Below are 26,520 nucleotides of genomic sequence, written 5' to 3' on the forward strand. Positions count from 1 at the left end.
GTCAGAACCAGAAAAAAGGGCCCTCCGGGAATACCTGGACATCAACTTGGAAAATGGAACTATTCAACCATCCAAGTGCCCAGCGGGCGCTTCCCTTTTCTTCGTTCCTAAGGATTCCAAGGAGCTCAGGCCGTGTTTGGATTACCGTGGCCTTAACCAATACACTCTCAAGGATCGTTACCCATTGCCTTTCATCTCGGATATCCCGGAAGCAGTGATAAGTGCAGATCTCAGGGGTGCCTACCATCTTATTCGTATAAAATAAGGTGACGAATGGAAAACAGCCTTTAGAACACCCTTTGGCTATTTTGAATACTTGGTCATGCCCTTTGGTCTTGCTAATGCCCCTGCAATTTTCCAACATTTCATGGATCGGGTCTTTTCTGATATGCCGTTCCTCTTCGTCATCGTTTACTTAGACGACATACTGATCTACTCCAAGGACCATCTGAAACACAAAGAGCACGTAAGGGCAGTCTTACGTTTACGAGAAAACAAGTTCCTGGCTAAACCCGAGAAATGTCTTTTCCATGTATCAACTGTTCACTATCTCGGATTCGTTCTTAGCCCAAAGGGCATAGGGATGGATTCTTCCAAGGTTGACTCCATTCTATCTTGGCCTGTTCCGACCACTGTAAAACAAATCCAATCCTTCCTGGGGCTTGCTAATTTCTACAGGAATTTTTTACCCACGTTCTGAGATTGTGCATCCCATTGTCACACTATTAAAGAAAGATACTACCTTTCAGTGGACCTCAGCCTAAGATACGCCATTTCAACGGTTGAAGTCGGAGTTCACACAAGCTCCCATCCTAGCTCTACCCGACACTTACCGACCTTTTCTTGTTGAAACGGATGCCTCCAACTAAGCCATCGGGGCAGTCCTGAAACAGGAACTTGGCGACAAATTAGAACACCCCATCGCCTATCTCTCCCACACCTTGACTCCCAGTGAAACTCATTATTCCGTCCTGGAGAAGGAATTGTTAGCCATTCGTCAAGCCTTCACTGAATGGCGTCATCTCCTTCTGGGAGCCAAACACCCGGTACAAGTCCGCACGGACCATCGGAATCTTCAAGTCTTACAATCCCTGAAATGTCGAAACAGTCGCCAAGCCCGGTGGGCCTTCCTTTTTGCCCAATACCAATTTCAAATCCATCATTTTCCTGGAACACAACATTATTGCTGATGCCTTATCCAGATGTCCTGATTACGAAACCCTTGAAGACCGGACCTCTCCTAAAATGTTTCCCAACTCAATATTTGTTGCTCAAGCAATCACTCTCCTGGAGGATATTCAAACCCAAACTCAGTCTTCTGACCCCTGGAAGAAGTTTAAGAAGAACAATCGGTGGAATCTCAAATCAAAGGATGGATATCTCTTCAAGGACAATCGACTGGTCATCCCTACTCCTGGACTGAGACAAAAGATCACAAGCCTATGCCATGACGCTCTTCATTCAGGACACCGTGGCATAACCAACACCCTCCATCTTATACAAAGACAGTTTTGGTGGCCAAGGGTGAAGAATGACATCAAGATCCATGTCCAGACTTGTGCAGTCTGTAATCAGAACAAACATGACAATAAAAGACCAGCAGGTCTTCTACACCAACCAGCACTACCAACAAGATCCTGTGAATTCATTGCCACAAACTTTATTGTCGAACTACCTTCTTCCAGAGGCTACACAACTATAATTGTTACCATTGATTTGTTCACACATATGGCTCATTTTACGCCTCTATACAAACTAACACCCTCATCTGAACTCGCCGGGATTTTCCTAGAACACATATTCCAGCTTTACGGATTACCGTCCAAAATCATTTCCGACAGAGGACCCCAGTACATATCCCAGTTCTGGAAACAGCTATGTCGTATATTGGGAATTCAGCGTGCATTGCCTTTGGGTTAGCACCCACAGGCCAATGGTGCTACCGAACAAGTAAACCAAACCCTGGAACAGTATCTTCGTTGTTTTGCCACCAAAGTCCAGGATGATTGGTCACTCTTAATACCTGTGGCCGAGTTCGCATACAACAATTCGGATCATTCTGCTATCAAAACCAGTTCTTTCTTCTGTAGTCAAGGATTTCATCCTTCTGTCCTACCGTTGTCCTACCCCAGCTCCGGCTGTTGATTCCTGGATTGAAACACTAATCAATGTGCACAAAGAAGCAAAGGAACACCTAGAAAAGGCCCGAAGGGATGTGAAACAGTATGCCGATTCCAAAAGAAGGCCTGGGCCTTCCTATTCAATTGGCGATAAGGTCTGGTTATCCTCAAAACTCCTTCCTCGACACCTACGACCAAATAAATTGGCTCCCAGGTATTACGGACCCTTTTCTATAAAGGAAATTGTTAATCCAGTGGCCTTTCGACTCCGACTACCAGAGTCATGGAAAAGGATTCATCCACTCTTCCACACTTCTTTGTTAAAACCATATGTTCAGCCCTCACAAACTGCTCCAAGATCCACCCCAGTGATTGTCAATGACCAACTCGAATATGAGGTCTCCAGAATTTGTGACTCGAGGTACCGACGAGGTCAACTACAGCATTTGGTCGAGTGGAAAGGGCATCCTCCCAGTGAGCGCACCTGGGAACCGGTGTCAAATATGAATGCCCCCCTAGCTGATACGAAGATACCATCTCATCCATCCAGGCAAACCCGGAGGAGCTGGGTTTCGGAGGAGGCATACTGTCATGAACCACCGCCAGCGCCCCTTCTGGACTTCGTGGTCCCTGACCCATAGAGGACTGAATTCCGTGATCCTTCCAACATGGCCGTTTGGTGCGGAACACAGCTTGCCAGTCTTTACGCGCTACGTTCATCATTCTACAAAGCAGACACACCCCCGCGGCTCTGCGCGTCTCAACGCTACCGCTCGGGGCAGTCTGACGTTTGTCGCCGAAGTTCGCTCGGAACTTCCTTCCTAGTCCCGTTTCCCCGATTCCTTGAATCTACTGCCTCTTTTTCCTTTCCTCGAACTTAGCCTGCGCTCGAGTCACGGCGTTACATGCCTCCGAGCTCGGACTTAATCTGCTTACTGGTACTGGACATCCAACCGCCTCCTGGAGTAGGACCGCTATCCCACGCTGTAACCAGACTACCAGCACACTAGTCTCTACAAATCCCGGACCGTGCGAAAGAAATCATCAAAGAAGGTTGCAAGCAAGGAAAGACAAGTGAGAAGGGGCGAGACTTGTGACACCAACTGTCTAAAAACCAATGTCTCTAGACTAGAAGTAGGAACTTTGCTTCTAGTCTCTGCTCGGGAGGGGGGAGGAGTGTGAACCTCCACCTGACCTCAGGGGACAACCTTTAGATGGGAAGATGGGAGTTAACCTTTCTTCTAATCTGACGCTGGAACAACAGGAGTGCAAATCTCTGTTAAATCGGTTTGACCCTCTGTTTTCACCATCACCAGGCTTGACCCCCTGGGGCCAGCATGATATTCTCACTGGTGACCGTTTACCTGTTAAAAGGCAGAGGTAACCGGATGTCAGACCATGCAAGAACCCACATAAAGGAAGAGGTCAACAAGATGCTTGATCTCGGGATAATAGAACCATCTACAAGGAGTTGAGACTCTGGACTATAGAGCCCTTAATGCAGTCACAAATACTGATGGCCATCCTTTACCTAGGACAGATGAAATGGTGGACAAACTTGGTTCAGCCAAGTGCCTCAGTACATTTGACCTAACATCAGGCTATTGGCAAATTGCTCCGGCAGACCATGCCAAGGAGAAAACTTCATTTTCAAACCCAGCAGGCCTCTCCAGTTTAAGGTTATGCCTTTTGCATTACAAAATGCACCTGCCACATTCCAAAAGGATGGTGAATCAAGTTCTGAATGGGATGGAGGATTTCTACATGGCATACTTGGATGACATTGCAGTGTTCAGCACAACTTGGAAAGAACATGTTGACCACTTAGGATATGTATTGCAGGCTCTTGAGAAGGCCCATATCACCATAAAGGCAAGTAAATGTCAAATTGGTCAGAGCTGTTACGATCACCTGGCTCCCACAGGGGCGTCGGTCGGACCCGGACAGCTGCAGTCTCCACCCACGTGATGCGTAGTGCAGCGATGACTGACTGGATCTGCCCTCCTAATCTTGTCTGCTTAACCCGTAGAAATATTCTCCTGCAAGTGGAGGGATGGATTTAGCCACTTGTGGATTCAAGTGATGGCACCCGCACAGTCCTCCCCAACTAATCACCTCCGAAATGCCCTCACAGCAATCTCACCTTATATTCTTGAAAGATGAGCTCTCCATCTTGCGTGGATTTGCAGGGGCGCGTCAATTCCAGTTACTTCACTGGTTTCAAGGCTCTGGAGAGTTCGAGAGTATTGACTCTTCAGTTTCCTGGGGAGGACCAGTAAGTATTAAGTTCATAGAGTTCAATATGTCCGATGTTCACTCTTGTTCCCCCCCCTTCCATTCTTGTCTTGCAGCTGGCTCGTGAAAAGATGCTCTTGTGGCAGCTGGTGGCGCTTAGGTAAGAGTCTGTATTACCAGGCGCTGTCCAGTAAATGTTGCACGAGGAAAACGTGTTGTTTTGTCTCTCTTTACAGATGCGGCATGTGAAAATATGGAGAGTCACAAAAGGATGCCTCCAGTGGTAAATCAGGTAAGTCTATGGTGGTAAGAATTATATTTGTTGGTTCCCTCAGCTCACCTTGTGGCTTTCTTTTGTCTCCTAGGTGCCAAAGTACGGCGAAGAAATGATGGAGGCAACGCCGACCCGAAAGATGCTGTGAAAACTGGTGAGTATGGTGCGGTGCTGCAGCTGGAGGCGCGGCGCGTGCAGAAATGATGTTCTTTACAGGTCCGGAGACAAGATGGATCCAGAATCAGGTGTGAAATAGAAATAAGTTCCTTTTCTAACCTTGTCCCTTTTCTTTCCTCTTTGTTTTAGGAGCTCCGGATTCGAGGCGGGCGTGGCAGAAGACTGGATGCAGGCACGGTGAGTGTTACGCTGCTGGATGCAGAATAAGGCGAAGCGTGTGTTGCTGGTCGGGCGTGGTTTAAATAGCCTCAAAAGTAGTCCCAGGTAAGAAGTCCCTAGAACCACACCCAAGTAAAAAATAGTACCTGTAGAAAAATAGTCCCTTTCAGGGTTCATGTTGGATTGGAGTCATTTGCAGCATGGTCTGCCTGAGGTATGTAATGACGGAGCCTGGCGCCTTGGGCGCCAGGACTGATTCCTACTATGAGCCTGGCACCTAAGGCACCAGGAATGAACCCAAATAGCCCCTAGCCGGGGCTGTTGAGGTTTTACTAAATGTCTAGATGCCTGCTCCCGGGGCTGATGGGCTTGGTCCGGATGCCTGGGGGTAGGCATCATGACAGAGCAAAGTGGTCTACCTTGGACATGAAGTAGGAGGAGGTGAAATAAGGCCATTGTCTAGCAAAGTTCAAGCTGTACAAGAATGGCCCACCCCTACTACTCAAACCCAAGTGAGAGCCTTTTTAGGTCTCACTGGTTATCAAAGGAACTTCATAGAGAACTATGGGACCATAGCTTCTCCCTTAAATGTGGTGATCTCACCCAAATTCCCCCAAAAAGCTCAGGTGGAATGACGAATGCACTACATTTTGAAGGACTTAACAAAGCTCTTTGTCAAGCTCCAGTCTTAAGAGGTCCTGACTATAGCCCAACCTTCATTGTACATACAGATGCTTCCAATACAGGTATAGGTGCAGTTCTGAGTCAGCCGGATGAGAAAGGAAGAGAATACCCTACCTGCTTCATCAGCAGGAAGGTGAAGGAACCTAAAACCAGGTGGGCAACCATAGAACGTGAGTGTTTTGCCATTGTGTGGTCTCTGAAGAAGTTTAGACCATACTTGTATGGATCTACTTTTGTGATTCAGACAGACCACCAACCCTTCAAATGGTTAATGCAGATAAAGGGGGGAAAAATCAAAAATTGTTAAGATGCTCAATCAGCCAACAGGGGTTTGATTTTACCATTGAACACAGGTCAGGGTGTAATCACCAAAATGCTAATGGTCTCTCCAGAATGTAAGACCGACTGGAGTAAGGAGATTCATCCAGGGGTAGATTAAATCTAAATTCTCCTGTCCCTTAGACTGCGGGGACCTGGGGGGGGGGTGAGCGTTGGGGAGAATTCTCATAAAGGTACTAATTCCCTTCACCTTAGAGACCCCCAACTTTGCTGGATTTTGACGACTATTTTTTTTTACCTGGAGTGTGACCCTTTTTTACCCACTCGTGTTTTTTTAAAATGTGTTTTACTCATGTTTCTTTTGGTTATGGAGTCTAACCAACTGAATAGGCATCATCTTTTCATGTGCGACACACAGCACCCTCAGTGCAGTGGCACAGGAAAGCTTTCCCAAGGTTTAAATATCTTCTCTGGGATAAACTACCGTTTCCCAGAGCAAGTAAAGTGAAATGGACTTTACTAGTCTTAAATTCCTAGACCCAGCAAACCCTATCTTACAACAGAGTACTGGAGGGGTTACTTAGTATCCCCTGTGTCTAGAAACTCGCAACCTTTCCTCGCAGAATGGCTGGTGGCAGTGGTTTTACAACAAACTACCATGATTTTTCCCGACCGCAAACACTGGTAGCGTTAAATCTCAGGAGCCATGTTTTTCAAGATGGCACCCGAGCCTCCTCTGTAAAAACAGGTCCTGGTCTTTTTACGCCATTTCTGTGTGGAAAGGTCCTTCTAGAGTTTTGCTCTGCGCGCCAAACCTAGTTTGGTTCCTTTGTTCATTGACCTATGACGGGCTTCAGGATTGAAGACTGCCTCTGGCGCCCGAGTGTCTGGGGTGGGCAGGACGTGAGGGAGGTGCCCCAAACTCCCTGTGCTTAGTCTCCTAGGAGACCCAAATGCACTCTGTGGTGATTGGCCGGCTGACTGTCTGGCAAGGACAGCCACCCTGCTCGGTGATTGACAGCTAGGCTGGAATGAATGGGAGAGAACTGAATAAAAGGTGAATCATTTGGCTTGAGTCGACCACTGGACGAAGGAACCAAAGAAGAGCTTGAAGAGGACGCCTGCTGCAACTCCTGGACCATTGGTGTGCACGGTGAAGCCCCGCTGCAGAGCCAAAATGCCAAGTTTGCATCAACCAAGAAGCCCCTGCAAGGACGACTTCTCTCTTTGAGCTGGTGGGACAAATCAACTCCAAAGTAAGCCCCCTGGACATACATCACGGAGCTGGCTGCATTTCCACAGAGTTTCTGCTGGAAACCGTATAGCCATGGAGAGGAACACCAGATTGTGTGTGTTGCTTTTAAGCTGGCCTAGAGCTTTTGGAAGATCCTCCGGACTCCCAAGAAGCAGGACTGACCAAGCCTGAGCCCCCTCAGCAGAGTGCGGGACCCCAGAAGCAACGAAAGCCCATCTCGACAGCCAGGAACCGCAGTGTTGCTATTTGCGGTAGACGCGAGGAGCTGAAACACTGAAGAGCCACTGAACGTGAAGTTTGCCGGTTGCAAGTTTCGACTGTCCCAGTGCATTGCAGGAGTCCCCCGATGTCCTTGTGCTCGTCTTGGATTCCATCTCGGCGTTGCAGGTGAGCGCAGCAGTCCATGCCCAGCCTTACCTGGAGTGCCTCCATTTTGGCCAGCAGTGGCCCCGGCAAGCCCCCGCCATGCACCGAAGCGTCCCTCTCCTGCGGCTCCCCTTCCCTCCCTCCTCCCTGCCCGCTCCCGTCCACTGATTGGCCAGGCTGAGGCCTATGTTTAATATGGAGTTGCCAGCGCTCCCTGCACGCCTGATTCCATCTTGGCGTTGCAGATGAGCGCGGCACTCCAGGTAAGGCTCCCGTCTCCCTGCCCACCCCCTCACCCCTATTGGTCCATCAAGGCTCTTAAGCCACCTTCCCAGGGGAGCCCCTTCCCGGCAGCCCCTACAGCTAAGGACCCAGAGGCGAAGGACGGATACACGAAGTGTCTGCAGGTGTTAGCATGAGCATGTACCACACTCGGCTGGAATTCTCAATTTAGCCTGCGTCGCATCTAGATAGAAATGTGAATGTTAGCATGTACCACACTTAGATTGAATGTATCAATTTTGCTTCCGTCACATCTATACAGGTTTGTGAATGTTAGCACATGCCACACTTGGATGAAACCGTAATGATAACAAGGGCAACACCCGGATGGAATCATGATCACTAGCCTCCTCACATATAGACAGAATTTTGAATTAACAAGCACCACACACCCAGGTGGAATAATAAATGATAGCAAGCATCACACCTAGACATAACTGCAAGGACAGAAAGGCCAACTAACCAATCCACCAACAATTTCACCCCTCTGCTTACACAGCTCAGACTCTAACCAAACAACCACAAGCCTAAAACGCAGCAATCCGCACAAACTTCACTACAATGCAACAACAAAACAAACCGCACATACACTTGCACAACAGCACACGACTACCGATTGTAAAACACCAAGCCCAGCCAACGGACCCACCGGGCTGAGGCTGCAAATCACTGCGCTCTCTTGCACTTTTCCAACCTATTCCCACTAACTCAACCCCCACCCCCTCCCTCTTTCAGAGCCGCCAGAGCGCCAGGGGACAACTCCGGTGGTGACAGTGCACGGTACAAATGTCCTTTAACATCAACATTGTCCCCACGGCTGAGGCCCAGGAACAGTGAGATCTGCAGAGCTGCACAGAAACAGAAGTCATCAGCTGCATCTTTACTTCATTTCCAAGGTACTGTAAAACAAGCTAAAGAGACTTACCTCTTACTGTAGAGTTGCTTTGAAACTTCTAAACTCACAAGCCTAATCAGCTTGTGGCCCTACATTTCATTCTTCTTGTGTCAAAAGATTCTTAAGAACTTGTGCAAAGACTTTTCCATTTACTTACCAGAAGTGCTTCATCCTATACCAGACTTTTGCCCATTGACTTTGGCTTAGCCTATTGAATTGTATGACCCTTCTTGGCTAAAAGTATTTGCCTACTTAAGAATATTTGTGATTTTTTATTTGCCTTTATTTGCCTTTATCAAATCAATGATTTTGCAAAATTCTTTAGTTTAATGCTTCTTTTCATGTTCCTTGAGTTTATTTCGTTCAGTCATTTGCTTTGTGGACATCTTGTTAAACGGTGGTTTGTTTAGTGCAGTCGTCGAGGGCAGCCCTTAGGATTTTCGCAGTTGCTAAGGACCAAGAAGTCTTTGAGCCACTGAGGAGTCGACTCCACCATACTTCCTCTTCATACAAGATGCTTGATTCGATTAGAGGTCCGAGATATGCTTTTCTCCATTTGATGGTTGCTGGACAAGACATCAGGGGGTGTCTCACAGACTCGATTTCTGATTTGTTTTTGCATAAGCGACAATGGCTTGTTGTGGTTAGGCTCCGGGTAGCCCGAATTTCATTTGTCGGGAGTAGATTTAAAGGGGACCTTAAGAAGGCAAGTCTCAGGTTTTTATCCAGAAACCTTTGCAGTATTTGGGTGGTGAAGTGTAGTTTTTTTAGCCTGGACAGGTAAATAGGTCAATAACTTGTTTTTCTCTGCTAGGGTTGGAGTTTTGATCCAGGCAGCCTGGACCATTTTGCGCTTGACTTTTGTAGGTTTCTGCATCAGTACCTCTTCTGTGCATGCAATGTTGGCCAGATGGGAACTGTTTCGCGGCCCATGCTGTTAGCACCTTACAGCCGCCGGCCTCCATTTCTGTTTTTATCATGTTGTACAGTGGTGGGGATTCGGACATTATCACTTTCCTGTACAGTCTCATTTCTCCAGCTTCGTTTGCTGCTTTCACGGAAAGTAGTCCCAGTTCTCTCCAAATTGCCGAGATGGAAGTGGTGTTGGAGAGTTGAAGAACCTTGCGCCAGAAGTAGCCCTCCATTTTTTTGCCATATTGTCGAGGGGATCGTTGGCATTGCGTTGCATCCATACACTAGGCTAGGCAGCTCTTTCCCCATGTAGTACTTTAGTACTGGTAACAATGAGAAGCGGCCGTATTTCCCGTCTATTATGCAAGCCTAAACTGTGAGTTTCCTAGTTTTTTCCCAAAGGTGTTTTTGCATCAACATTTCCCCTTTTGAGCTGTCCACCATCACGCCAAAGTATTTGAAGTCTTTTACTACTTTGATATTGGAGTTTTCAATATGCCAGCCTCGGATTTTCGCCTTCTTTTTCGACTGTTTGTCTAAGATCTTAATTTTCGTTTTCTCTTTGTTTATCTCCAAGTGGTTTTTTGATATATAGTTGTTCAAGTTTTCCAGTTGTCTTTGGAGACCAATTGCAGTCTGACCTAAAAGGATAATGTCTGCGTATAGTAGGCGTGCCACTGCTGTTCCGACTTTTGGCGGGAAGGATCTTATGAGGCGTTCATCCTCTTTATAGTTGCCTAGGAAAGAAGTAAACCAGGCCAGGGCAAGTGAGCAGCCCTGTTTTACCCCTCTGTGCGTTGGAATTACATCAGATAGCAGACCCTTTTGATTTAGCTTCACTCTCATGGTGGTCCCAGTATGCAGTGCTTTAATTGGCTCCAGTATTTCTTTCGGGCAATTCCAGTGGATCCATTTTGACCATAGCATCTCTCCGTCTATCTGGTCAAACGCCTGAGTTAGGTCTATAAAAGCCAGATACACCTTTCCTGCTCCATGAGTTTGTTTTTTATGATGCGGAGTATCATATTGTTGACTGTTCCGGAGTTCTTCATAAATCCCGCTTGAAAAGGGTCGTTGCACGAAACGGTTTTAGCCCATTTTTGGAGATTCCTTAGGAGAAATGAGCCGTAGATCTTGCTGATCGTATCCAGCAGCGCAATGGGGTGGTAATTCCCTCAGTCCGCCCTGTCTCCTTTTTTGTAAATTGGAGCCAACACAGAAGAGATCTAGGACTTTGGAATTGATTTTGAGCGGGAGCAGTTTTTAAAGACTTGGCTGATGAACGATGCCCATTCTGCCGGATGATTATTCAGATCTATGTTGGTGATTCCGTCGGGGCCCGGGGCTCTTGAGGATTTTAGTCTTCGTATAGCCACCTCTATGTCGCATGTGTCCGAGAAGTCTTCCCAGTTGGTTTCTTCGGGGTCTTCATTATTGGAGGTCACCGTTGGCTCAGGGAGCTGGAATGTGGTGGTGAAGTGAGATATACAGTTTTCCTCAGTGACACTGTTTGACGGTATGAGAGACTGTGCGTTGCCGGACTTTTTGATCAATTGCCAGAAAGCTCCGGAATTTCTATTTGCTAACTTTCGCAGCATTTCCTCAGAGTCTTGTTGGTAAAGTGCACACCGATTAAATCTTAGCCAAGATCTGTACTTTTTTTGTTCCTCCAAGTAGGCCCTCTTTAGGAAGTCGGAGTTGCCGATTTTCACCTGTCTTTTTAGTTTCCTCAGGTTTCGTCGTTTCATTACCAACTCCTTGTCATATTCGTGAAGGGGTTGTTGGTTTCCCCTTAGTTTTTTCCTTGAATGCGAGTAGTATGGTATTAATAGAGGTTGATAGTCATAGGTTCACTCTCCTTCCTGGAGAGCAGGGTGGCACAGTTTTTTGAAAGTTCTTTGATTCTTTCTGCCGTTAATTTTAGGCAGTTTCCTTGCCCTGTTTGTTTCTTCGGACATGTAGAGCTGCATGCTGCTCGTTGTTTGCCACCCGATTTTCAAGATGTTGTGGTCACTGGCCTCGGTCCGTATTACCTCAAACGATGCAATCAGATTTAACATTCCTTCTGATGTAAAAATTTTATCAATTGTCCCTTTTTGTGTGCCTCTTTCCCATGTTGGTATGTAAGCTGGGGGGAGAGACTGCTCGATGTTATGGAGGTTTCTGGAGTGCATGAGCGATTGCCAAAGTTGACCACGAGATTCTGCTTTGAGTTTATGAGATGATGGGTTGATGCTAGATGCTTCTCTCGGGACTTTAGCGTTCAGATCTCTGCTTATTATCATTAGAGGTTCGTCCTGGGCAGCCATTATTCCATCGATCTCCGTCTCAATCATGTTGAGGAATTTGTCTGTAAATGCCTGAGGGTTCCAATAAGTTGTTATTATAGGGAGCCAGGAGGTCTTGGTGGATTGGGAGCGAGAGACCGGACGCACCCACTTCACCAGTACTGCTAAGTGGCTCTGGGTGGATGCGAGGGGTTTCTGGATTGACAGACCCAATCCTGAACGAACTGCCACTAACAGACCAGCCATGGGGCGTCCCAGGCGTCCTTTAGTTGCTGGAGAGACCATTACGGAAAAACCGTCAATTACTGAGGTGTCTAGAAGCCATGTTTCTTGTAGTGTTATGATGTCGAAGTCACCCAGGTTAATGTCTCCTGCTCTTGTTAGGTGAGTATGTCCTCTGGTATTCCAGCACATCATTTTGAGGTCCACGGTAGGTTCAATCTTCTCTGCAAGAAGTCCCGTTGATTTTGTCGGGTCTGGGTTGTTTTGCGTGGTTTTACTGGATGGTGTTAGTTGCTATTTGCTTGATTTGGTCCCCTGGGCTTTCGGGAGCCAGGCCAGCAGTTGTTTAATAGGTCTAAATGCTGACGAGTTTTTGCAGGAACTTATGGTTTACAAGTGTTCTGGGGCTTGGGGGTCCTTGTCGGCCGAGCTCTGGGCTCTCATTGCAGCATTTTGGTACAAAAATCGGGCTTACATTTTTCTTTTAGGAATCTTTTGGACCTTTTAGCAGACTCGAGAGGTTTCAGGGCGACTTTCCTGGTTGCAGACTCAAACTTGCTTTGGGGGCAGGGGACCCCGGCGTTCGGTAGAAGGATGGTTTGTGGGAGCGAGATGATTTCCACTTGAAGGCCTCTGTTTTAGTCCTGTAGTGGGGTTGCCGGGGTGACGGGTGCCTGTCCCGGGATTGGGTTTTTCGCTCCCATCTTGAACTTGTCATCTATGTGACATAGTAACCTCTTTTGAGGAGGTCTGCTGCCCCTTAAACCTCCAGCCTGGGGCGTTAGTTCTGACGTGTGAGTAGGCCTTTGCCTTTTGATCGGGCTCGACTAGGATTAGATTGTCCGTCGTCAGGTCTTTGAAGTCTCTAACATGCTTCAGGACTCTTAGGACCGTTCCCCTGTTCAGGGTTATAGCCTCAGAGTTCTGCGGGATCTGTTCTAACTTGAAAATATTTGTCGGTGGCGCTGGTTTGTATTTTTTTGTGTGTTCGTTTTAGCCCCGTAGGGGCTGTTCTGCTTCGGTAGACGGTTTACTCTGGCCTGTTTGTCTGGCGTGTGTCTTTCTCTTCGCCCTTCTTCATCTTTGCTAGATTGATGTGTGTCTTTGTGGTGTCTTTTTGCTGAAAAAAAGACAGGTTCTAAGGGATTCGGGGCCTCTCGGGTATCTGCGGTTGTTTTCGCAGTTTTCCGTTTAGCTGCCGTTGCTTCTGCGTTTTTTTGAGGCCGGCAATTCTGCTCGGTTAAGATTTGTGGTCAAGGTTTCCCTTCCATTTTCCCATTTCTAGTCTCGGGGGACGCTTTCCGGTGATGTGTGGAGTGTAATGTTCATGAAGTTTTCTTCTTTCATGAAATCCTCCGGCGTGATTGGCGATTTTTGTTCAAAGGCCTGGCTGGAAATCCTTGCATGATGTAAGTTCTGCGTTGGGCAACTTGATTCGCCCTTTTTCTCCGTTTTTTTTTTTTAGGGTTCCTGTTTTTCAAGTGGAGAGGCAACCTCGTCCCTCGTTAAATCGATTTGATCGGCTGCTTTTGCAGGTTGCACAAGAGAATTTGAGTTTTCTGCAGTCTTATCGTTAGATGATAGAACCCCCTCTAAGGGGGCTTTGGGTTAAGATTCTCAGGGTTTTGGGTGGACTAGCATTCTTTTGTTGTGGGCTGAATTTAGGGCCCCCCTTTTGGGATCCTACAAATGTAAATAGATGGGTTGGCTCAGTGAAGTCCTTTTTTTGCTGTTTTTTTTGTTATTTATTTTACAGGTCAGAAGTGTTTCTGCTGGAGGTGGGTTTTTCGACTGCTAGCTTTAGGGGAATCGTGGGGTTTTCTTTGGAAGGGGTCAAGGTTGTTTGGGTGGCACAATCTGTTGAGTCTTTGATAACGATTGCTCAAGGCAAAGGGGCCTCTATTAGAGGGCCTGCCCATGGGGGAACCGCCAGGATTTTGCTGTACAGTTCCCCGTCTATTTTTTCTTTTGCAGTAATGTAACCTTCCAAGTAGGTCAGTTTAGTATGAGTCATTACGATTAGCGTGGTTTGATCCTTCAGTGAGTCATTTATGGCCTCATACAATTTTCCAAAGGGCGTTACTGCAATTGTTAATGCAGACATCAATGTTGTTAGATAAGAGTTTTTTGTGGGGGTGGCTTTCTGCGCTTCGTCTGCTTGTTCTCCAGCTTTACTTTTTCTTCGAGGTGTGCCTTGTGGAGAAACCTGTGGAAAGGACACTTCTGCAAGGTTCCTCCGATGCCGATGGTCCTTGGCAGTTAAGGGAGAGGATGTGCCTACGACGGAGTCCATTTGCGGTGAAGTAACGTGTGATGGGGCAGCGGCCTCCTGGATTGATGAGTCGGGTAGATCACTCAGAACTGGTGTTTTGATGGGGGACAAGTAGGCTGAATGGTCCAGGGCAAGTTGGTTTGCTTTAGTACAAACTGACTGGGCAGTAGCCAGGGCTTGAGCAGGAAGAAGCCTACGACTCTGAGCCTTCAAATGAATTGGAAGGAGAAACTTCCTGGATCGGGAGTAAAGCGGGTATATGGGAACCTGGAGGCTGGTCTTCTGGCAGCAAGGACAATTCCATGCAAGGACCCAAGTCTACTAAGGGCCCCTTATTCGGAATAAAAGGGGTTTTAGAGGCTTTTGAACCAACTGAGGGTTCCGAAGTGGCGTCCAACATTTCGGCATCTGTTAATTTTATAAGCACGTCATATTTTCTTTTTCCTTGGCTGGCAAAGTATTCTTTCAAAGAATTACAGATTGTTGATTTAGATAGGATCTTCATAGCGGATTTCTTTTGTTTTTGGGTGGCCGGGTGTAATGGTCTTTTATTTTTTGTTGTGCTTTGAGTGTTTGGACACCCTTTTCTTGTTTTGTTTCTCTTCTGGGGGAGTGTTGAAGAGTTTGGGACAAATAACGGAGGGTAAGCACTTATTTCGTCTTGATTGACCGTTTCCTCAATTGCCACTGCTGGGTGGGTTCCATGCCCCGCTCTTTCTCCTTTTGGGTGCTCGGTCCTACCTCCGGAGGGCTCCTCGGCCCCGCCCCCTTGCGGAAGCTGAGCCTCACTCCCGTTCGCATGGACTAGGGCCTGGACTTCCCACTGTACCGATGATGAGCCAAGGCCGAAAGAGGGAGCCGTGAAGATGCCTGGGTCTCTGTGGCCTCCAGGGGGATCAGCCCGATCCTGCAGACCCGGGAGCTTGGCCGCTGCTCCCCGTCGCCAGCGCCGCTGCAGATAAGGTAGGAGTAGCGTTATTTGGGGTGGTCCGTTGGTTTTCTTCTTGAGAAACTGCAGGGGACGTGGCCCAGGAACCCGCAGGCGCTTCCCTCGCAGTCCACTCTCCGGTGGGCTGCACTGGGGGCCTGGCGGGAATCGGGTCCCCCCACAATGGAACGTCCGTTTGCACAGCGTCCGTAGCTTGGTTCTAGTTCTGCTCCAAAATATAGTTTGAGGTCGAATCCTCCTCTGATGCCAAAGTTTCTTCCGATAGAGGGAGTTTCTGCTGGTGTGCTGATGAAGGAGCCTTAGGTGGCTCAGTTAATTGGGCGAGTTTGCGTGGAGGAGGGTTCCGCTGAAATGCAAAGACTTTGCACGGCCCCTGCGCCGAGGATGAGCGTGGTCTTGAGGTGGCGCGAGCCACCGTGGCGCGATGAGGGTCATGTCTCTGTTGGCTTTGGCTAGAATTTCTCATCCAGCGCCTCTCCTCGTCGTCACCTCCTAGGGGAGAGCTAGGAGACATATCGTGGCCGTCTCCATTGAGGGCCAGTCCGGGCCACGGACTGCCACAGACTGCGCTAACTCAGCAGCTAACTCCGCTTTTCCATTTACTTACCAGAAGTGCTTCATCCTACACCAGACTTTTGCCCATTGACTTTGGCTTAGCCTATTGAATTGTATGACTCTTCTTGGGGGATCTAAAAGTATTTGCCTACTTAAGAATATTTGTGATCTCTTATGTTCCATTAACCTTTGCCTTTTACCAATTCCTAAAAGTATTCTGAATGCCAACAGTAAGATATTAATGTCTCCAGCACCCTAGTTATTGAAGTCACCTGTGGATGTAGGTTGCGTCTGTGGGCCTCTCAAAGGGGTCTTAACTGGTTTAGAACCTTACAGTGTACAGTATTGAAGTATATTTGTGTTTTACTAGTATACTCCAAAAACACAGCTGAAGTTTTTAAAATCTGCAGGGAACTTGCCAACCCTTTCGCTGTATCCTCCTCCCCTAGACCCTCAGGTCCTCTGTAATGCACTTGCCACTCACTTCACCACATAAATTCAGGACATCCTGAACAGCCGTGTCAATCATTCTCCCAACCCATCCCCCTAGCCCTTTGCCTCCCATCGCCACCCACTCTCCTCCTTCACCCTGGACTCACCAGAAGAAGTCACCAAAGTTGTCAACGCCATGAAGGTCTCTTCCAAACAGTTTGCCCCTTGCTCATTCAGAATCATCAAGGACAACATTTGCTCTCTCGCCCATGCACTCCCTGATCTCTGTAACCACTACTTTGCTAAGGGTTCTTTTGCATCCTCCCTCAAGCACTCCCTTGTGTGCCCCACCTTAAAAAAATGACAGCAGACTCTTCCTTTCCAGCCAACTACCACCCCATTTCCATATCCACTTCCTGGGGAAACTGCTTGAGAAGTTGGCCCTGTCCCAATTTAACTCCCACAGAACTTGTTAGCGGTCTCCACGAAGATCAATCTGGATTCAGAGTATCCAGGGGAACGGAAAATGCTTTCCTGGACACTCGTAACAAACTGCTTGCATCCCTGGATGCCAACTCCCCTGCTTTCCTCTTGCTTCTTGATCTCTCCTCTGCATTTGACACAGTCAACAACTCAATCCTCATACAAAGGCTCCATGACACCATTGGTATTTCGGAGCAGGCACTGGACTGGCTGACCTTCCTAACTGGTCGCTCGTCCCAAGTCATCCTGGGCACCTTCTCCTCGCCTACTTCCTTCTACACCTGTGGCTTCTCCCAGGGCTCTATTCTGTCGCCTTGGCTCTTTAACATCTACCTTACTCTGCTGCCATGTCTCATATCCTCCTCCGCCCCAAACTTCCAGTGCTATGCTGAGGACACAACTCTTCTTCAAACCTCTTTGGGGCGCTCTTGCATCTTCCATCATCCCGGACTGCCTCTCAGCCATCAATGCCTGGTGCACTTTCAATGATCTCTGCCACAATGCCAGCAAAACATAGATCCTTCATATTGGGACCCCTGCACCCGACTTCTTACGGTCACTTTGGCCTTCTTCCATGGGCTCTCCCCATACTCTCTTCTGAAGCCAGAATCCTCCGAGTCATCTTCGACTCCACTCTCTCCCCTTCCTCCCTCACATAGCTTTTTCTTCTCAAAGGAATTGTACCTTGTCAACTTCCCTGAGAGGCTCAATATTACCCAGACTCTGGTTCTCTGTAGGCTTTACTATTGCAATAGCCTCCTCCTAAATCTACCTTCATCCACTATGCAACCCCTCCAGCTGATCCAGAATAGGGCAGCAAGACTTCTCCTTGGCCTCAGGCCCAGGGACCACATCTCTCCTGCCCTACACAGTCTTCATTGGCTAACAGTTGCTGCACGGATTAAATTCAAATCCCTCCATCATCTACAAGGCTTCCTAGGGCCGGGGACCTCTATCTTGATATTAATATTTGATTTCTATCCCGCTCATACACAAGGGTTCAGAGTGCGACAAGGGAGGGGAACAGGGGAGAACAAAACAGCGTTCTCACTAGGCCCAGTGAAATTGAGAACGCGCAAGTGCATGGAAGGGGGAGAAGTGGAAAGTGCGAAGCAGAAGAGAAACAGATAAATAACAATAAATCTGCAACTCTTTCTTACTAAATATTCCCGCTCTAGACCTCTACACTCTTACGGCATTAATTCCTTGGGTGTAAAGCGGTTCGCTAAACAGAGGGCAGGTGGTCGATCGCTTTCATCAGCTTTCCTTCTTTGGAACAGGCCCCCCCCAACCGCTTTCCATCTTGAGCCGGACTTTCTTAAATTCCAGAAGAACCTCAAGACCTTCCTCTTTACCTCTTCCTTCACTCTCGCCCCTGCTAATAACACACTTACTTGATTGGCATGGCAGGCCCTTATGCATTCTTGGGGCCCTGACCTCACACAACGCATCATCCCTGCTGCTGTCTATCCTCAGCACTTGCCTCGGCTCACTCTCCACCCTTGGAGGCTTGCGCTTAACTTACATAGCACAGCACCTGCTGCTCACACGTGCACCACAGCACCTATCCCATTCCCCCTCTCCTCTGCACTTGCACATTCGAACACTCACAAGGCATAGTCGGTTCGTCTCCCCACCATTGTATGCTTACCTTTATTATTTTTATGTATTATAATTCTAACTGTCCATCATCTCCTGTCCCCTTCCTGTTTCCCTGTGAGGCATTGAAACAGTATTTGCTTCACGTATAAGCGCCTAACAAGCGAACAATAAATACATAAAATAAAGACAGAAAAAGGTTGGCTTGAACGAACAGAAGAGGATCTTTCCACAAAGCACGGACCATCCTCAAAGCCAAAGAAGGGCGCCTGCGCCTTTTCCACATTTCAGATACCGGATATACTTGCCCAGAACATGTATAGTCTGCACGGAAAACAAACTGGTCTCCCATCCTAAAATTCTGGAGGCCTCAAGTGAAACATTGGCTTGCTCCCTTTAAGCCTTTAGAAATATACATTATGATAGGAAACGAAGTACAATGCAGTCACAAAACATCAAAACACAGAAAGAACTGAACTTCTTCACTAGTGGTATATATTCAACACTGAAACTTACCAGATTTCCGGTTCACTTGGTTCTGTGGAATGATAATCTGGCATGAGTTGGCATCGTTTGTATTCTTGATAGGGTGGTTCATGATACAGATCAATCGTATCACCTGGCCCACTTTGGTGACTCTGTCTGGGGCGTAACTGGGATCACAGATCAACTGTTTACAACGTGCAATCTGCAATCAAGACAAATTCAAATCAAGCAGTTCATTTAGCACAGACAGAACTTAACTAAATGGAAATATGGAAAAACCAGTTCTCCCCATGCTGTTCCCAAGTTCAACATTAGGCTAATACAGAGAGCAGTGGCACTCTACGCACATGTTATATCTGAAGGCCACAAGGTTCGAGTGATGTGCTGGCAAAGTAGCGTGCATACAGTAGCCTTTATTTTTTAAGAGCATGGAAAGAAATATTTTAATTTTAACACCCATTCTTTGTTGTGAAAGCATCTTCATCAATATATCCATGTTTTTGTAAAACGTCTATGTAGATTTCATGCTGCATTTTGTACAGAAGTGTGGGACGAGTGGAGGATCTTGTGCCCAGGAGAGGATGAATCTTCTCATGCCTGGTGCTGAAATGGAGATTTTGCCTCAGGGAAAAAAAAACTCTGTCCACTCACTCACTCACCCTGAAGTGCATAAGAAGAAACACGAGTAACCACTTTGAGAAACCTGAAGCTGTCTCGCTGACTGGTCCCAAGGGATCTGTCATCCAGGTGGCCAGGACACTGCCATCGCTATTGGATACTGTTCCTGGGGGTGGACCAGTGCGGGAGGATCACCTGGTGGGGGGAGGGGGGGTTCCTCAGGGAGTGTAAGGGGGACGCCGACAGGTGAAACGCAGTACCCCCTTTCTTATGACACATGTTCCCCCATCCTACCACGTAGGATATTCAGACGCTCAACTGACCAACCGCCCCCCCCCCCCCCTTTCTGACACAAACACTTTCTTGCCCCACAATAGACAACAGAATAACATCAAAGCTGTTTACATGATGTCCCAACACAAAGGTCAGGCAGTCATCGACGGCCCTTGCCCTTACCCACAGGGATAAAAGGTGGAGCACAAGAACACACTACGAGCAAGACTGCACACGACAAGACAGCTATTAAAGGATGGCAGTTGAAGAGGAGACAAAAGACTGCGAGAAAATAAAGGGCGGCAAGGTGAGAGGAGCCCTTGCCCTTTTCAACCTAGACCAATGAAGCCTCAGTAAAAGGAAACGTAAGACCGCAAATGATAGCCAGAGTGTGTTGCAGCAGATGTTAACAGTGCATGGAGCCCTCCTACGCTGATAATCAAGGCAGGAAGAGATGCCTGCTACTGTCCTGGACTCCAGAGACCAGTAAAGCCCAGAGGTTCATCATAGCTGGTGAGTCTGCGGGAGAACTAATAAAGAAACCGAATTGTGTTGATCGAAGGCTGCTGTTTGCAACAAAACTGTTGAAAGTGCAGGGGAAAGACCAGTAACAGAGTGGTCTGGCACCACATGGGTGCTCCCTCAAGACTCTGGCTGGTCCCCCTTTTGTGTTTGATGAAACTACGGATACCAGAAGGCCATAGGAGAGCCTCACAGAGATGGTCAAAGTGGTCATACAAGGGTTGAGTAAAACCCTTTGTACAGTCGAAAGTCGTTGACCTATGAACAAAAGAAAATCCAGTATCATAAGAAATCAGAGGAAATTGTATAAACTTGCAATCGTAAACATGACCGAGTGATGCGGGCAGAATGGGGTGAATACATAACTGTGTTGTGTAGTGCTTGTCTGATGTGATGTAGTCAGTGATGTCACATGGAGTGTTGACCGGTGAATGGTGCAATGTAATGAGTGAGAGTTCTGAGTGGTGGCAGTTACAGCTGGCCTGCCTTGGCGATGGGAGCCGGTGTTGTCCTAGCTATTGTCAGTTATTCTAGGGGAGTTGGAAACTATGGTGTAATATTCAATTACAGTTGCTTTTCAGTTCACAGACTAAGCGAAGAAGTAACTCTATTTTAGGATTACACAGTTATACTCCAGGTAAGTAAAATCTATACACTTTTTACAGGAGCTATAAGCAACTTAAGGAACAAGTTATTTACCTGTAACTCTTGTTCTCCAGCATGAGTCTGGCATGGATTCACATGCTCATGAAAATTCCCCGTCAGGCTGGGAATCCTCAGTAAAGAAAAAATCAGTTTTGTTTCTGAACTGTCTTTCTACTAATAATCAATCACTGGTCTCTGGGTCATACTGCCCCCAGCCAATGCCTGCCCTCTACCTAAGCCCCTCCTCTGGCAGCCATCTTCAGATTTGGTAGCACGTAAAGTGGCAGTATGACCAAGTGAAGAGCCGCAGAGGGGCAGGAGGGAGGGTTTGCAGGTGAATCCATGCCAGACCCATGCTGGAGAACAACAGTTACAGGTAAGTAACGTGTTCCTTCTCCAGCATGGGGTCTGGCATGGATTCACATGCTCATGAATATAAGAATACATAGCAGTGCACACATGCACAACCACGGGAGGTGGCAAAAGGCTCAACATTAAGCATTTCATAAACTCAACATTAAGCAACTCTTACCTCCTCACCAGGCCCAGCTTCAGGTGAACAGCACTGTTGGCCAACTCTGGACTCCTCCCTGGAATCCCGGTCGACGCAGTGGTATTTCGTGAAGGTGTGCGTCGACCTCCACGTAGCAGCCTTGCAGATGTCGTCCAGCAGGGGCACACCAGACAAGAACGCCGTAGTAGCAGCGATCGCTTTGGTCGACTGGGCTCTCGGACGGGCGGGCAACGGTCGGTTGGCCAACCAATGACAGTGCATGATGCAGCCGGAGAGCCATCTGGAAATGGAAGCCTTCGAGGGAGCCTTCCCTTGGTTCACAGGTCCAAAGTTCACAAACAGCTGTTAAGTCTTCCGAAAACTCTTCGTGCGGTCCACGTAGAACTTAAGCGGTCTAGCTACATCGAGCGAGTGCAAAGTCCTCTCGGCCGGCGACGAAGGCGACGGAAAGAAAACTGGCAACACCAAGGGCTCGTTAAGATGGAAGTCCGACGGCACCTTGGGCATGAAAGAGGGGTGCGTCCTCAGCACCACCCTCGTATTGTGAAAAAAGTCAAGTATGGAGGCTTGCAGGATAGGGCCTGAATCGCTCCCACGTGTCGTGCGGAGGTGATGGCCACAAGGAACGCTGTCTTCCACGACAGGAACTTCAACGGTGCCGAATGCAAGGGCTTGAATGGCGGCCCCATGAGCCTGGCCAGCACCACGTTGAGCTCCCACGCCGGGGCTGGAGCCTTCACCGGCAGGAATGATCGGAACAGTCCCTTCATAAATTCCTTCACCAGTCAATGAGACCACAAGGACGGCCGTCCTGTAGTTCTGTTGTATCGGGAGATCGCTGCGTGAGCTAGTCCAGCTTTGGCCAGCGACAGTAGGTATGGTAGCACTTGAGGTGCCGTAATCCGTAGAGGGTTGATCTTCTGTGCACGGCACCAGACAGAGAACCTCTTCCACTTATGTCTGTAGCACTTGAGTTGAGGACGCCCTGGCCTTTGCAAGAACCTCTCTGCAGTCAGCCGGGATATCGTACCCTCCAAACTCTAGCACTGCTGGAGCCAGGCCTGCAAGTTCAGCGACTCTGGGTCGTGATGAAGAATGGCGCCTCCCTCTCTGGAGAGAAGATCTGCGTCCGTCGGCAGCTTGAATGGTGGGGACGCTAAGAGGTCCAGAAGGTGCGATAACCAGATCTGCCTCGGCCACACCGTTGCGATGAGGATCATCCTGCACTGGGACCTCTTGAGCAGGCTGATGAGTTGAAGCAGCAGCGGTAACAGAGGCAACGCATACAGGAACAGGCCGTCCCAGGGGAACGAGAAAGCATCGCTCATGCTCCTCGGCTGGGGAAACCTACTGGCGAACCTCTGGCACTTGGAGTTCGTTGCTGTCACGAACAGGTCGATCTGGGGTTTGCCCCATCGTTGGAAGAGCCGATCCACTTGATCCTGGCGCAGTTCCCACTAGTGGCACGAGCGCAGCTCCCTGCTGAGTGAGTCGGCGATGGTGTTTTTTATTCCTGCCAGATGGAAGGGAACCAGAAACATCCCCGGGCGACGGCCCAGTGCCACAGATCCTGGGCCTCCTTGGATAGGGCTGGGGATCTGGTGCCACCCTGCTTCCGGATGTAGAACATCGTGGTGTTGTTGGTGAAGATCCTCACAACCTTGCCCTTGAGGGATGGGAGGAATGACTTGAGCGCCCAGAACACGGCGCGGAGCTGCAAGATGTTTATGTGGAGAGACCTCTCTTCCGGGAGCCAAAGGCCTCTTGTGTGGAGATCTCCGATGTGCCCACCACATCCCTCCAGGGATGCGTCTGCCGTCACCGTCTCCCGATGTGCCGGGGTCTGGAAGTCCGTGCCCGCCGTGAGGTGTGCATGGGTGCCCCACCACTGAATCGCCCGACGAAAAACCTCATTGAGCTGGATCTTGTCTTCGAAGCTGCCCGCCTCTTGCATCCAGCGGGTGTCGAGGAACTCCCGTAGAGGACGCATCCGTAGCCTGCACAGGCACACTAGGTAGATGCATGAGGACATCATTCCGAGGACGGATCTCACCCAGGCCATGTCCGTGGCTAGCAGGCGCTGCACTTTGCCTAAGATGGCCTTCATCCTTTCCTCCGACGGCGACGCCAATCGTTCCACTGTATCGAGCTTCGCTCCCAGAAAGAGTGCCGCCTGCGACGGAACCAGATGGGATTTCCGGTAGTTGGAGAAACCCAGATCCGTGAGTAAGGGACGGTCTCCGCTGTGTGCTCGACGGCGAGTTCTCTTGTCCTTGCACGGATGAGCCAGTCGTCCAGGTAAGGGTAGACGTGGATCCCCTGCAGGCGCAGCCGCGCCGCCACTGGTGCTAGGCACTTTATGAACACCCTGGGTGTCAACTTCAATCCGAATGGCAGAGCTCTGAATTGGTAGTGGCGTCCTTGAACTACGAATCTGAGGAACTTTCGGTGCCGTTTTAGGATGGGGAAGTAAGCATCCTCCAAGTCCAACACGATAGGAAGTCGCCTTCCTCCAGCTGTCCCAGCACGTGCTGGAGAGTGACCATCCTGAACTTCTGTGCCTTGATGTATTAGTTCAACCGACGTAGGTCCAGGATGGGGTGCCAACCGTCTGTCTTTCTGACGAGGAAGTATCTTGAGTATACTCCGGAGCCCCGGAGCCTCTTGGGGACGAGCTCGATGGCACCTTTCTTGAGCATCGCCTTTGTCTCCAACAGCAGTTGAGGGAATGCGATTTTCCTTCCTGGCCACGGGAGGAATGCAGGGACACTTCTTTTGGAATTCGAGAGTGTGCCCGTGGGCCAGGGCATCCAGCACCCAACTGTCGGTGGAGATGGACTCCCATACGCTGATGAACTTCGCCAGCCGGCCTCCCACCAGGGTGCTTCGGTGGGAGCGCGACGCTACGGCCGGTTCAATCTTGCTTGGAGCAGGCCTTGGCGACGACGAGATCCTCCTCGTTTGCCGCGACCTCTGTAGGCCTCCTGGGACGAGGAGCGGGCCGCCTGGCGGTAGGTAGAGGAACCACCGCCTGATCCCTTGGAGGCCCCCTGTCTGCCTCCGGCGCTCCAAAAGGGCCGTCGTTGCTGAAGGACTCCGAGGACTCGGGCCGTCCGTCTGTGCAGCGACTCATCCACCGTTTTCCCAAACGGGTTGTTGCCGTCGAACGGCATGTCCTACACCCTGGCCTGCACGTCCTGACGGAAGTCTGTCGCGTTGAGCCAGCCTCGTCGAAGGCAAACACCGTTGCCTAACCGGTGTCGGCAATGTCCGTTGCCACCGTTATGGCATGGTCCGACGCCACCTCACATTCCTGCAGAATCTCTAGGGCCTCTGCCCTCTTGTCGTCTGGTAAGAAGTCCAGTAGGGGAGCTATCGTGTACCATAGCTCCCTGTCGTAACGGGCCACAATCGCTAAGGCGTTGGCCGCTTTAATTGTCGCCGCCGGTCCAATTTCTTTCCCTCGCCGTCAGGTGAGGAAATGGAGGTCGAAGCTGTCGCCCTCCCCACCGCCTTCTTGTTGGCCGCCGCTGAGACGACCGAATCCGGCGTCGGGTGAACCTGACCCCTGAGGCACGGGGGCGGCATCGGGGACCCGGTACTTCTTCTCGTACCGGTCCCTCTTGGCAGGTGTCATGGACGGGGTCTTCAGGACCGCAAGTCCCTCGTCCCAGATATCGTCAAGTAACAGTACCGAGAGGACCGTCTTTCTTTTGGCCTCTCGCCGTTGATATAGGAAACCTTCCTTCTTCTGTTCCTCGGGGCAGAGCTGGAAGAGCTCGGAGGCCCTGGCGATCATGGCGTGAAAGGACCCAATTTCATCGGGCGGGGAAGCCCGAGGGGGTGGTGATGGAAGGTCCATCCCGTCGTCACCACAGTCGTCATCATCCGTCCCCCGTCGTCGTGTCCATCACCGTGTCATCCCTGGGATCCGGGCCGCCAGGGCATGAAGGGCAGTGGGAGGAGGGGGTTCGAACTCTCCTCCGCTTCTTCGGAGGGCTTCCCGACGGGCCCTGTTCTGGATCCTCCGCCGGGGTTCGTGGTAATCTCGTCCTTATCTCCGTGCAGAAGGTTTGGATTGCCATCAAAATGGCCGCCGAGTTGTCCTGAGGCTCGGGCAATGGCTGCGACGGGAGGGCTGTCCGCTCCTCCACAGGGGCCTCATCGGCGCCACCGTCGCTATCTTCGACCATCTCCTCGGGATCTCTCCCGTGGGATCGTACCTTCTCAAACCTCTCGTTGAGGCTCTTCACGGCCTCCACCAGCTCCTCCTCAGAGGCTGAATCCGTGTCCATAATGGCCATCACCCCCCCCCCCTCTTTTTCCACCGGGGTCTTCACGTGGGTCTTGTCGATGGGCTGGAAAGGGGATTCCCTCCGCGGTGGCAGGGAATCTCTGGGCCCCGAGGTCGCCTCCACTGGTGTAGCCTCCACAGGCTTCGCCCGGGTCGCCACGACTCCCTCGATAGAGGCCTTAGCCGGGTGAATCAAGGCCTTCACCACCTTGGGCGCGCTTGAAGCCTTCACCTTGGGGGGGAGGGTCACCGCCTTGCTCCCCCTCGGCTTAATCGTTCGAGATCGACCGGGGCCTCTCGAGAAGCTTACCTGGGTTCTCGGATTGCCTCTTCCACGAACCAGAGCGTTGGCTTGTGGTTGATGGTGCCGGGGAAGGTGCGCCCTGCCTGGCAGCCGAAGAGCCCGACCGTTCGGCGCTCCCGGTGCCCGAGGACTCGCGGTGCTTAGCCTTCTGTTGGGCCCCCATCGCCGGGGCGCCCTCACAGGACTTAGAAGACCGCTCAGACCTTTTCTTCTTCTCACCTGCTGGGCCCTTCTCCAGCCAGCTGGCGGGAGCGACGATCCCGCATGGTCCATTCAGATAGGTTCTTGCAGAACGTACAGTCCTTCTCCACGTGCGTCTTGTCCTCATGAAGCCAGTAAAGACATCTCAAATGCTCGTCCTCCTTGAAAACATTCTGTAAACCGCATCCAGGGCAGTTCCTGAACATCTTGGATCCGGGCGTCGAG

The 26,520-nt window shown here is 49.7% G+C and overlaps 1 protein-coding gene across 1 annotated transcript in view; it reads right to left on the reverse strand.

Moving 5' to 3' along the window:
* GDI2 (GDP dissociation inhibitor 2) overlaps positions 1-26,520 on the reverse strand; it is a 404,570-nt gene that overhangs the window by 124,656 nt on the left and 253,394 nt on the right. Inside the window, exon 8 of the mRNA XM_069629650.1 lies at positions 18,955-19,126. Coding sequence (XP_069485751.1) covers positions 18,955-19,126 — 172 coding nt within the window. The remainder of the gene's footprint in view (positions 1-18,954; positions 19,127-26,520) is intronic.

The sequence above is a fragment of the Ambystoma mexicanum genome, chromosome 12, assembly GCF_040938575.1.
Source record: "Ambystoma mexicanum isolate Mex_15411 chromosome 12, UKY_AmexF1_1, whole genome shotgun sequence".
NCBI lineage: Eukaryota > Metazoa > Chordata > Amphibia > Caudata > Ambystomatidae > Ambystoma > Ambystoma mexicanum.